At 37.3% G+C, this 14,185-nt stretch overlaps 1 protein-coding gene across 6 annotated transcripts in view; it reads right to left on the reverse strand.

Moving 5' to 3' along the window:
* TCF4 (transcription factor 4) overlaps positions 1-14,185 on the reverse strand; it is a 360,765-nt gene that overhangs the window by 56,859 nt on the left and 289,721 nt on the right. For all 6 annotated transcript variants that reach the window (XM_082667162.1, XM_082667160.1, XM_082667161.1 and 3 more), the window contains one exon: positions 967-1,072. In XM_082667162.1, the coding sequence (XP_082523288.1) occupies positions 967-1,072 (106 nt within the window). The remainder of the gene's footprint in view (positions 1-966; positions 1,073-14,185) is intronic.

A 14,185-nucleotide genomic window follows, 5' to 3' on the forward strand; every position in this document is an offset into this window, starting at 1 on the left:
AGAGTGAACTCTGCATACAGGGGTTCTTGGTGAATCCCACATCTGAATTTCAGAGTATTAACCTGGAAACAAGAGCATCACATTTTGACAATAAGTGTCCCAGGGGTATAGGGAATGGGGCCTTAGCTGCATCCTCTGGACGGTCTCCTCTCATAAGCAGCTGCTGTCATTTCAACCATCTTGGTCTTTTCTAAGCAGCAGAAAGAGCTGTATTACCAGGGGTGAGATTATAAGCTCGGGGAACGCACATCCATGTGCACTGAATTAAATACACTGGACAATTAAATGGATTAAATATACCTTATCTACCACGAACCTGTAATTTTCTATATTTTTCTGGGAAAAAAGTTGGGTCTTGGGCCCTCAATCCGTATGTTGGAATAGAGCTTTTGCTGTGTAATGAAATAATATTCCTGACTTTAGATAGGTCACTTCATCTTCAAATGGGACACTTGTTCTTACCTATAAGTTAATAAGTGGCCAACGTTTTTACTGAAAAGAACAGATACTAAACTTGATCTTAGCCAAAAGGCCGAAAAGTGATTGTAAGTGTCCCACATTTTTATATAAAGGTATATATTAGGGTAATTTGTTCCTAGGAGGCTAAATCCGGGATGCTTAAAATACACACTCTTCTAAACATATAAACATCCTCTTCTCGGGAAGTGAAGACACAGAAATGATCAGTCGTGGAAGACCATTCCCCAAGAAGAATCTGTTCTAAGTAAGCAAACCAGTCTAATCTTAACTCATGATCTCTCAAGTGGCTTTCACTTAAAAAATAAGTCTTAGTGAAGTTTTAATTAATTTATTTTCAATGAATTCAATTCCTAAAACAGAGCATGACCTTCAGTGTTCTACACTTGCCTCCTATTCCATTTCTTGAGTAACAGATCAGCACTCTTCTGTCCCACATATGACATGAAAAGACCCGTGGATTTCCCCTCGGAAGAGGTGGTGTCTTACCTTGCATGAAGAAGGAGCTAGGGAAAGTGCTGGCTGCTGGTTTGGAGGAAGGGTAGCCTGGCGAGTCCCTATTGTAGTCGGCAGTGCTGGCTGACGGAGCATAAACCTGGGGAACAAGAGCCCGTTTAGTTTTGCTTGCTGCCTGGACCAAAGCATCTCAAGGTCCATGACTTTACAAGAAGCAGGCACAAAAGGCAAAATTTCTACCACGTCCATCCTAGATCCGACCAAAACCTGGAAACACTGCCCCTTTCCGAATACAGAAAATCAAAAAAAGGCCGAGTAGGTTTGTGTGAATGGAAAACCAGGTGTGGTATTTTCCGGTTATGGGCAAGAATATTGAGAACTAGGTCTGGTTGTAAATATATTATATAATACCCATAGGGTTGTCCTGGGAGCCTAAGCATTCTTTTTTTTTTTTTTAAACACAAATGGCCCATGAGCATGTAAAAGGTAAAAAGAGAAACACCTGCCTCAAGCTTCTCCCGTTTTGTCTACCTTTCAATTAAAATTGAAAGAGAGACAGAGAGACAAAAAAGACAGACAAAATGAATGCACTCTCCAGATCTCAGAAAGTGACACACAGATCTTGGAATATTAAATTCCCATAGTGTTAGCTTTTCGTAGAGATGCATGAAAAGGGCCATTAAAAGCCCAGCTCTACACAGACCCCCGACAATCAGTGTGTACACAGGAAGGGGGAGGAAAACCCTCATTTATAGCTCTTATTATCTTTGTATGTTCAATAAACTTAAAAACTGCCAAAATCCTAATTTACTTACATTCGTTTATTAATACTCAGGAGACTTGGGGAACCGGTCCTTAATAAAAATAGCTTGTGTATTTTCTTGTTTATGTTTGCTTTAAAGAAGACAGCACAGCAGAAAAGCATAAATTCATAAGGTATGGTTTAACTTTCACTGGGTTTCCCCCTTGCCTTTTCTGCTAAATATAATTTTTTTTTTAATCCCCGTTCCCTTTTGCTCCAAAAGTTCCTCTCTCCAGATGGTCGGAGAGACTGAAACGCTGTCATCCTCTTGATGAAAATGGATACCTTCCTGCCTCCAATTTGAAGCGGGCGGCTCACAAAACTGGCAGTGAACCTCTGGTGATATTCACAGGTCACAGGAAAAGAAAAAAGAAATCCACCAATAAAAAGGCAACTGCAGGGTTACCAAAAAATAACTCCCATTTTTTTTTTTCACAGTGCACATGGAATAAACACCCTGAGAAAAATTATATAATTGTTCTCAGAACACCAAGAATCACGAACTAGGCGCTAATACAAGGTCTAGGATTTCACAAAGGATAGGGCCACAGAGACAGATGTGGGAGAATATGCATACACATGCATACATCAAATAAATGCTACGTATGCCCCAGAGTGCCCTTGAAATTGGGAGGTCCTGGAGACTGAACAAAACAGAAATAAACCAGAAAAACCCTTGCACACTTTACAAAACAAGGATTCTTCCTAAGTCATGAAAGAATCTAAGCCCTATATTTTTCCTGGGCTAGATTTCATTTGATTTTTAAATTTTAGTCATACTTTAAATGTGTAAACAGCTCCTTGCTTCTATTTCTACAGGGCTTACGATAAGGGGAAAACTTTTTCACGTATCTTTTAGGGATAAAGAATAAAACGTAAGCCAGGAACCCCAAAGCAAATCAATACGCTAAGTTTATCAAGCAAAACCCAGTATTTCCTTGAGAATTATACAACTGACCAACAGTTTGGAAAATACTACTAAATGTATTAGAGGTCTTGAGATGAGGCTAAAAGATGAAAAAAATATTACCTTCTAGGGAAAGGGGAAATTGAAAATTAAATCATCTCATTCTAATGACAGAATGAGCACAAACAACTATAATATACCTACAGACTATTAGTCTGACAGGTTCCCGGTCAGTCGGTATTAATACAAGCTAAATATACTATGTATTACTCCCAAATTTCAGAAATCAATATATTTACTCTAAAACTGAAAATAAACTCTCCCACATTATTAAATCACCTTCTATTTTAAAACAATCAAAATAAATTCTTTTAGGATAATATATAATTTTAATTACATATTCTACTACATTACCCTTAAACATGTAGTATAATTATTAAATTATTATATACGTACATCGAATACATGCCATGTGACGGCACCTAACCAGATTCATCTTTTTCCCAGATCTGGGTAGAATTATTTGATACCTCTTTTGGGAGGTAAAGACAAATCTTTGGTAATTTTGCTCGTATAAGGAGGCTACTTGGACTGTAAATTATGGTCAAGCACAAAGATCTGAGAATAAGCACACTTAACCCAAATTCAGAAATACTGCCTGCATGAAAAAGAGTATCTATGGGGTTAAAAAAGTTTTGAGGCTATATCATACCACACAATTTCTGTTTTTCTGGTGTAGTCAAATTAAGATTCTTTAGATGAGGTGCAAGCCTTTGTTAACAAATCGAACACTGTTTATAGCTTCTTAAAAAAGGCAATTTCTGTATATTTTATAAATTTTCTTCATATTATAACTGATCAGGTACAACGTTATTCCCTCTTAATTCATATACTTCATCTTTCTCATTCGGAAGTTATTTTTAAGGTAAGTGCTCTATATATTCGTTGATATAAATAAATATCACATAGAACTATTATATTTTTTAAAGTAGACGGAATCAAAGATTTAGCTTAAACCTGTCCCCCACATTTTAGTTATAAGAAAATTCAATAATGGAATGGTCAAAGCAACTGCTCAAGATAGGCAACTATCAATTACTCTTTATTTTCTACTACTTAATGGTTACACTTTCTTTAAAAATCTTGGTGGAAGTATAGGATGATATTTGTGAAAACAGAGTGATCACTTCAGTTTATCCTTAATGCTTTAATTTTTAGTAACCTGGATGACCAGTAAGCTGCCTCATTATTTTATTTCAGTCAACTATTTTCCCAATCTCTCAAAGGACTTGAAAGTACGGGTTGCAGGAAGGTATTTAATAGACATACTAAATTCAATAAGAAAAGCTCACATCCACTTAATTTTAATTATCATACCCTAGGTAAATAGAAAGATGACTTACACATTTGTTAAAGAAAATAGCTTTTAATTTAACAGAACAATAACAAACACCCCAGATATCTTCAAATGACTAACACAAGAAAATCAGTCCAATGGAAAATGAAATACAATCCCAAACTGCAGCTTGTATTGTAGTGTATTGAAGTGACTCTGTCAAGGAAACATGAGGAAAGACTAAAGGGAAACAAAAATCTACACTTAGTTTTTTTCTGATAAGGTATCTGAGATCAAGGTGACCTTTGGCATTCCAGTTCCTGCCACGAGAGTAACTAAAGAAGTGTGAAATTTTTGTTGCAAAATTGGAAATGGGGAAACTTGGCTCAAGCTCAAAGGCTACAGCCCTTTAAGTGAACTATTTGTTTAATAAAAGCTTCATGGAAGGGCTTCCCTGGTGGCCCAGTGGTTAAGAATCCACCTGCCAATGCTGGGGACACAGGTTCGATCCCTGGTCCGGGAAGATCCCACAGGCCGCGGAGCAACGAAGCCCGTGCATCACAACTACTGAGCCGGCGCTCTAGAGCCTGCACGCCACAACTACTGAGCCCACGTGCCACAAGGATTGAAGCTTGCGTGCCTAGAGCCCATGCTCCACAAGAAGAGAAGCCACCGCAATGAGAAGCCCGCGCACCACAACGGAGAGCAGCCCCCGCTCGCTGTGCAACTAGAGAAAGCCCGGGTGCAGCAACGAAGACCCAACACAGCCAAAAATAAATAAATAAATAAATAAATAAATAATTCTTTAAAAAAAAGCTTCATGGAAAACTAATAGCTAGTTAATATTCAAAGTTAGCACCATTATCTTTTCTCCTACAGTCCTGAATTTAAAACAAAATCACAAATACAGAAATTCTGAGTTTAACAAAACTCTCTAGATAACAGTAAACCCTGAATGAATAAAAACTCTAAAAGTTCTCATTTTACAGATTTAATTTTTGTTGTAATTTGAGATGTATTACTATGGCACATTAGCTGTTCCAACCAATGTTCTGATTATCATTTGTTCCATCATCAAAGAAACAATGTGACACATTCTTTGAAACAGAACCTCTGTCTACTAGAGAAGAAGAAAACCAAGCCAACACACAAACCAACGAACAAAATGAAGCGAGTAGAATGCATATCCTACCTTTTCCCTTTGAGGTGCTCATTTTCACCTGTCTTGGCATGTCACTTTCACTTATGGAGATTTTTTAAAAATAACAATGATTACCATTTGTTCAGGGCCTCTTGTGGAATAGCTTTTCTGCCAGGAGCTCCATACACATTATTTCTAATCCTCATAAAAATCAAACAAGATGGACATTATTAATAGTATCATTCCTATTTCATACAGCTGAAGGACGGCAGAGAGGTCAGATGCACTGGCCCAGACAGGCCTGGGTCTAAGTGCCCGTTCCATCATTTATGAGCTAGGCAACCTTGGACCTGTTACTTTACCCTCTCTGGTCTTCAGATTCCTGCCTGTAAAGAGGGAATGACAGTGCCTGGTATGCCAAATCCTTGTAAGAATTAAAAGGCATAAAGCGTATAAACACAACTAGAATAATACCTGGCACTTACTAAGCATGCAAAAAAATCAGATAATTGTGTTAATGTTGTGCCGTTATTTTTTTTTATTTTAATTATCTGGACAAATGTGACTCAGGAAAGTTAACCCACTTTTCCATGTTAAAAACTCACCAAGTGGTAAAGGAAAGATTCGAACTAGTCATCAAAGTCTATGTTCTTTCCATTAAAAAACAATTTCTTGATCTTAAGAGGCAAAAAAGAAAAAATATTTTAGCTATGAACACAAGGCTGTACTTTGGCCACGGTTTAATAGAAATATTCTTGTGGGGTCTCATAATTACCTTTTAAGAAAATAAAATGTGATAAGGCATGTTGACAGTAAAACCAATATATGTTGGTTACTTTCTTCCCAAAGTGGGAAGCTGAACTCTGGAGGGGATAAAGAGAAGTGGTTATAGATGGTGTATCATGAGGCGTGTAACTGAGTGGGGTCGGGGGATAGCCACTGGGCTGTGCAGTAGACCTTTAACATTCATTAACACTACTACCTCTTTGTGATCTGCAAGTATCCTCTGAATAAATAATTTCCAAAGAGAACCAGTTGAGAATAACTGAGACATTGTAATGGAGACTTTCAGATCCTTAAAGAGAGTTACTGTGTGCTCCATAATGAGTAGAAAATAGCAAAGCACAATTATGCCTCAGATGTCCAAGTGCTGGCGAGGCCGACTTAGTAGCTCACACCTTGGGAGATTTCACAAATATTCTAAACTGTGACAGTTAGACACTCAAGTGCCAAGAGTTTATGGTGTGCCACTGATGTTCACAAACCTAGGCACATGCATTGATGCTTCCCAGCATCTAATGGGGAAAAGTACTTGTAGGGGGATCAGCTCACTACTCAGGCAACTAACCGTATTGGACCTCAACTCTTACTGTTTGAAGGACATGGGTCACAGTAAGAGAAAAGAATGGCTATAGGGCAGTGATGCCTACCCAAGGGCCTGGACAGAGTCCAGGGCTCCTGACTTCTCATCCAGTCCTCCTGGCACTCTACTTCCTAAAGTCTTTTTTAACTTTATAACTTAAATATTCCAACGGGTAGTAAAATGGCATAAAAGGTTAATAAGCAGATACAAGTAACAGAGTTGAGTAAGTTGTCATAAGGTTTATAGGCAGTGAATAATGCTCAGGAGTATTAAAAAGAAGGCAACACACAACCCAACAGTGCAAAGAAAAACAAAAACCAACTACAGAAATAAAAATTAATCATCTGGTATATTTTCAGTATATATTACCAAGTCAAGGAATATTTACTAATGGAAAAAGATCCTATTTCATTTCCAAATGATGGTTAAAGGCCACTTTGCATTATTATCACATAAACAGGAAATAAGTTTAGAGATAACACATAAATGTTGCAGTATATTGACAAATAGATGGATATTTAATTATACATGAAAAAAAATTCAGAGGTATAGTCTGTTGCAATTGTGAAGCTTTTATTTCCATCTCAATCACTTGAAGCTTTTATAGGAATGAAATAAATAGTTCTAAGTGCCACAAAGTAGCTCCCAATAAGAAGAGTTTTACTCCTCAAACTATTTTTATTAGTAGTCTGGAAAAAAAATCACAATTATCTAGACATGTATAAAATGTACCATTCATGTATATGATATTCATATTTTATTTCTACTAACAGCAATGACCTGTCTTCACTCTACCATAGTGCATCACAAAAAACAAATGAAAAAGAATATGAATATGAACCCCCAAAAGAAATTCCTTGAGTATGTAATATATTTAGAACACAAGTCATTTTGAGCATATATCCAAACACTCCATGACAAATACTACATATAACTTTTCTACCCTTCCGAATATCAGTTGAGTTTTGATTATCCGTTCATGAGTATATTAAACCTGAAGCTAAACTCTACAAGTGAATTACAGCCAAGAATTTTATCCTTCTCAGCCACGAAATTTCCTTTTCTATGTTAAGTAGTAAAATTGTAAGAATTTTAATTCCCTTCTTTGCATCTCTATCTATCAAATTGTGTAACTCAATTAAAAGAAATTAAAAGACCCAAAAGAAAGCAACAGAAAGGAGCAGCAGAGATCTGAGTGATCTATAATGGATCAGAAGCACATAAGCACGCAGGATGGGCAGACTGTAGCCCATGCACTTTCGACCAGCACACTCAGCCTGCAGCAGGCTTGGCCATGACACAGTAAAAAAGGGAGCTGGACCTATTATTAACCGCAAGAGCTACAGAAAAACCTGACGTTCTTTATGGCCAGACAGTTCTACCTTGTTCTTTCCTTTCTTCAAATTAAAAGGCAATATGTTTTTAAATATAGCTAGTTGCAGTATATTTTTCAAATCTCTAAATTTCAACCTATTAAAAAAGAGTCTGTGTAGCTTAAAAATTTACAAGGAAGGAAAAAAACTTTGCTTTAATTAAAAATAAAAAACAACTAAGAACCACTAATAATTGTATAGCAATATTATTGTGATTTAGATCTACATAGTGTCCCATTATTTTACAAGTATTTTACAAGTATCAGTGTGTTATCACTGCAAACATGAGGCAGCAAAACGGTGAAGATAGGTATGATTAGGCTCACTCTGTTATGATATCATAGATGTATCACACATATGATATTGGGATATATCATAGATATAGAACGTTTGAGATTTTAAGCTGTTTTCACATATTATCATGCAGCCATCTCAGTGATATATGCAGGGAGTTAACAGTTAAAAACAAAGAAAAGGAACCATTTATTATGGTATTATAACTTAACACTCTCTAGAACTGGAAAGGGATCTGGTCCCAATATCTGTCAGACCAAGCTCTTGTCACTGTTGGCATGACAAAGTGATGCCAGTGATAAAAAATAGCTAACACCAAATTTACTTAGGGCGTGCCAGACACTATCCCAGCAAAACTACATATCCTCATTTTGTCCTGACACCAACCCTATTGTTTTATCATCCCAGTTTTACATAGAAGGAATTTGGAGGCATAGACACATTAAGTAACTTGCTCCAAGTCACATAGCTCGTTAAGTGGAAAAATTGACATTCAAAATCATGTCATCTTTCTTGCGAGTTTGAGCTTTAACATGATCTCTTGATCGCTAAGGGGCTTCTCTCCAAGGTGGTCACAGACGCCTAGCTAAACCCAGATTTGCAGAACTCTGGATCCCCTTTACATACTCTATGGCCATGTAGCAGACAAGGGGCTGAGAATGCTGTTTGGCCCAAAGAGAAGAACACAAGATGACCTCAGTAAGCAGGGCACAAAGAAAGTTCTTGTGCACTACTACAAGGAGGACCGTTCATCTGTCTTTCAGACCTGAAGCTGAGCCATGTAGCAGCAGGACCTGATTCTCTTGTTTGACAGTACTAAAAACAGACAGAGGCAGAGAATCTGCTGAGAGTTACACTGGGGTTTAGTGGTGACTAAATACCAACATACTAAACTTGTTTTTTTTAATAGAAATCTCTGCCCATCTTTTATTTATTTTTTTAAAAATAAATATTTTATTTTATTTTTGGCTGAGTTGGGTCTTCGTTGCTGCGTGCGGGCTTTTCTCTGGTTGCGGCGAGCGGGGGCTACTCTTCGGTGCAGTGTGTGGGCTTCTCATTGTAGTGGGTTCTCTTGTGGAGCACGGGCTCTAGGTACATGGGCTTCAGTAGTTGTGGAGCGCGGGTTCAGTAGTTGTGGCCCACGGGCTCTAGAGTGCAGGCTCAGTAGTTGTGGCGCATGGGCTTAGTTGCTCCACTGCATGTGGGATCTTCCCGGACCAGGGATCGAACCCGTGTCCCCGGCACTGACAGGTGTATTCTTAACCACTGCGCCACCAGGGAAGCCCAATATGCTAAATTGATGGAAAAAACCCCACCACACTATTACTTAAGGCATTCATGTGAAGTGTGACTACAGTCCCGTCTATGTGTACCAGCCTCTGGCTCCGAATACATCTTTTTATTTTGACACCTGCATTGCTCTTGCTCTTGGCACTGACGGAGCAGATACTGTATGTTTGCTATTACTGTCAATGTGGTGCATCACGGGAATGCCCACTACCAGCGTTCTGAGCACCCTGGCCCTCCCTGAGAAGGCCTTAAATTGATTAAGTTACACCTGGCTAAAGATTTCTTGGAATACTTTACTTAATTGCGTAAAATTTGGTCCAGGTGAAACCTGACTTCTTCCTGGTTACATTCCTTATGTTACTTATTCACAGGGGAACCGGCTTCCTGACCAGGCTTAGGATCAGCACAGATAAAAGACTGTAGATATTAAGCCCATCACATGTCTTTAATATGTTTTGAACACCTAAGTTGTTTCCAAGCTTTTATTTATTGAATGTTCATTAGAAATTAAAGGTAATGTTAAGAAAAATGTGATTCATTATTTCTAGTTATCTTCAATCATAAACAGATGTAACTAAATTATTTCATATCTCTATCTCAGCTGTCACATCAAATTCATGACTATCAATTATTTCTAATGGATCAGCTCCCATCTCAATACTATATTTTCCTCTTTCACTACCGTTTGCTTTTTTTTTTTTAGGTGATAACTATGGGGTCATGAGGAGGTATTGGAACATCAAAATCCTGTTAGTTATATCTGCCAATAAATAGCTTTGTGACCTCTGCTGACATGGTTTCATCAATTGAATGAGGGCAGCACGTTTTCAGGATGAAAACAAATTATATGATTCCACAAGAAAGAGGAAAATTAATTTTAGGTTTATTCTGATGTTGATTATTGTTGTTTCTTCTATACTCTGCTGAAGGCTAAGAAGGCCTGCTGAGGATGGTCCATCACAGAAACAATAAAGTTTAAAAAAGTGTTATGAAAAAATGTACATTGTGTGTGTGTGTGTGTGTGTGTGTGTGTGTGTGTGTGTGTATGGTACCTGGCACAGAACAGGCCCCAGTAGTTACTAAAGGCACACATGAATGAATGAATAAACGCACTGCACACAAGACACAAGTCAAACTAAGAATAACATCATAAAGCAGAGAAAGGTAAACATTCATTGGTTCTGCCAAAATAGATTTGAGTACATTTCACGTCTTGATGTGTTTTAGGGCTGAGCTGCCTTTCGGAAGTGGAGGCAATTACCTCTAACGATCCATATGTAAGGGTTCTAAAGAGGACCATTTCCCGCCCTTTTCCCTTTGAACCTAAGGTCATAGGTTGATGCCTTAGGACTAGAGCTCACATCCTTCACTGGATGTTAACAGGTGTGATTTTTAAAAAGGGATCTAAGCTCAAATAAGTTTGGTCACTATTGGGGTAAACAAATTAATACCATTGCAGCAGACCTTAGTCAATGTACAATACTACAGGAGGTACAAGTCTACCTCCCTGGAAATAATTCCACGTCACAAACCCACTTTTCAACACACCTGCAATCATCCCCCATCTTGGGAAATGCTTGTATAGTCTGTTAGCAGTTATTACACTTTGATGTGACAAGGTCTCTAATCTTTTCCCAGGAACTAATTTTTAAGAATGAGAGGGAAGTGAAGAGGGGATGAGGGTACAGAGAGGGCTTTACCAGAAGGGAAAGCAGCACCAGAGAAAAATGCTGATTACTTTATAGTTTGACCTTGTGCAACCCTAAATGTGCCATTCCTATTCCTCCAATCCCAGTGTCTTTAGGGCTGTGTTTGTACAGCCCAGACGGCTGTACACCTTCTTTGACCTTGAACTTAATTGTATAAAAGGAAATTTGGTGAAATTCTATGATTAATCGTCATAAAAAGTTGATATTTTCAAAGTATTTTGAATTACAAAGACTTTCTACATCCATTACATTATTTAATAATCACTTTAAGATTGATCGCCTACCCAAGTGGTCAACTCTCTCACCCATCTTATACATTAGGAGACAGAAGCTGGGAGAGCACCTTCTCTTCCCAGTAGTCAAATGACTCTAGGACAGCACGAGAAAGGTTATAACCTAGGTCGTTTTTCTTTGCTGTTGTTCATATATTATTGTGTGAAATTTAAAAAAAAAATTTTTTTATTTTACTGAAATATAGTTGATTTACAATGTTGTGTTAATTTCTGCTGTACAGCAAAGTGACTCAGTTATGCATATATATATATTCTTTTTCATATTCTTTTCTATTATGGTTTATCACAGGATATTGAATATAGTTCCCTGTGCTATACAGTAGGATCCTGTTGTTTAACCTTGGTCTTTTCACTGCAAATCCCAGATCAGAGTTGTTAGCACTTGATAAGAATATCCTTCCAAATCACCTATGGTCTAAAGAATCTGGAGATCAATTTTACATATTAGTAAATGATATCTACTAACGTTGAGTACAGCTAAAGATGAATTCTAGGCTGGTCTTCGAAGCATCAAACTTAACACTGGGTGCTTCAAACAGATGCCTTCATCTTCTACTTACCAAGAGAATTGTTAAGAACATTGAGTTTCCAATCTGGTAAAGTTTTGAACAGGAATCACTGCCATGGTACACTGTATAACTATTATCCCATCCTCCCTTTCACAAAGCTGAAAGAAGTACAAATGATCTTTTTTTCTGTCAGAACGTATGGCGCTAAGTACTTTCAACTAAAAACAAAAGCATGAAATAATTACCAAATGTATAACTCTGTGGCACAGAGTGAAATGAAAAAAAAAGAAGTATGCAAATTGTCCACCTCTCTGTCCAATCAGCCACCTCTCTTTATCCCTTCAGACACCTGCCCCTCCCCCATACCCAGGGCAAACTTTCAGGTAAAATCAACCAGCAATGTTTCACTGCCTTAACTCACAGCAGAGCTTCTAGATGCTTTGGTACATAAAAATAAATAAATAAATAAAATAGGAGGCCAGAATTTTCATTAGAAGCTAGCTGGGAGATTTCAGACGTATAACAATCAACTAGAAAATGTATGAAAGTGAGTATAGTTTGTACTAAATGTTTATGCAAAGGAAATGTAAAGGAAATTATTCCATTAGGCTAGGGTTATTTAAAAAAACCTCAAAGACTGGGCAATAGAAGACCAAGTGACCAACAATAAATAGGTCATATCTTCAAGCACATTTAAAATACAATTCAATTGACTTGCTCTAATATTTAAATTCTAGACACTTTTGCATGCGATCTAGGTCTTCTTAATTTTAAAGATATACAGTTTAAAGCTCTGCTACTGGCTATTTCAAATATTTTTCTGGAATAACAAAGGTATAAATAAATATAAACAATAGTAACTTCCTTAACAATAAAAATTACAGTAAGAATGCCCCTTTGATTCCTTTCCAAGAAATGAAACCTTTTATAAATAAGTTACTTTGTTCAATCATTTTGAACCTTCAAAACAGAAATGTAAAATCCAGATGATTGCTCACTATTAAGATAAGGGAAGCAGTTTAAAATTCTCAATGTTGGAGAACGTTATGAGAAAGTTTCTCTTATAAGAAGAGGAACACAGCAGTTTCACATAATAAAAGGCTTAGAATTGATTACTATCTCTTTTTTTCTTCCTTGATAAATTACTAACTGGTGAGAACTTAAGAGAAATATACAGAAAGGTTAAAAAGAAGCAAGGGATGTTTCCTTTTCCTGATGGAGAAACATCCATTAAATATATACTTCTTTGCTTACATAATTAGGACATATTAGATCCTCTGTCAGGAACTTTCCAATCTCTAGGTAGGCAGGTAGGTAGGTAGGTAGATAGACAGACAGACAGACAGATAGATGTGTATAGTATGAATGTATGTGTATGCAAGTTTGTGTATATGATGAAATTAAAGCTTTATAAAACACAGCCGCAGGTGGATAGGAAGGAACTACTTAATGGGTATGGGGTTTCCTTTAGGGGTGATGAAAATGTTTTGGAAATAGACAGATGCAGGGGTTGCTCAACATTGTGAATATACCAAATACCAATGAATTGCCCATTTAAAAATGGTTAATTTTATGTTACGTACATTTCACCTCAATTAAAATAAAACAAAACAAAATCACTGTAGCAGGCCTAAAACTTATGTATCCTTCACAAAAAATATTAGTGAGGACCCATCTGCAGGGAGGTGGTATTCCAGGAGAAGAGAGGACCAACGATCGACCATATTTCTTAAGCAGTAAACCTTGTCATCAGAGGCTAGTTGGAAAATGTAGGTAAATAATGCAGCCATTATCGAAACTGCTCTCTCACCAAAGTCACTCATCATCTCTTCGTCACCAAATTCAATCTTCTTCATTCTATCAAGGAAATGAACTTATGATTCTCCCTCATTGCCGAAACAGCTTAAGTGAGCTAACCAGCTGTAGATAATGGTCCCCAATGGAGACCATCTTTCCAGTTTTGGTTCTACCACTCATCAACTGACCGTCGGTAGGTCATTCAGCCTCTCTCTCAATCTTACAATATTCATTTGGAAAATACAGATCATGACATCTGCTGCTACATGGAGATGTGTTGCAAATAAAACCAGATCATGCTCTGAGAAAACACCTTGAAAAAAAACGGACCTCAACGTATCTAATTTGCATAGCATGTTCAGTACCTTAGTGATGCTTAAAATATTTTTTGATGGTGATGAGTCCATTTTCTTTAATGGAAAGTTTCTTGATACGTAC

Source organism: Grampus griseus, assembly GCF_964374135.1.
Source record: "Grampus griseus genome assembly, chromosome: 12".
Lineage (NCBI taxonomy): Eukaryota > Metazoa > Chordata > Mammalia > Artiodactyla > Delphinidae > Grampus > Grampus griseus.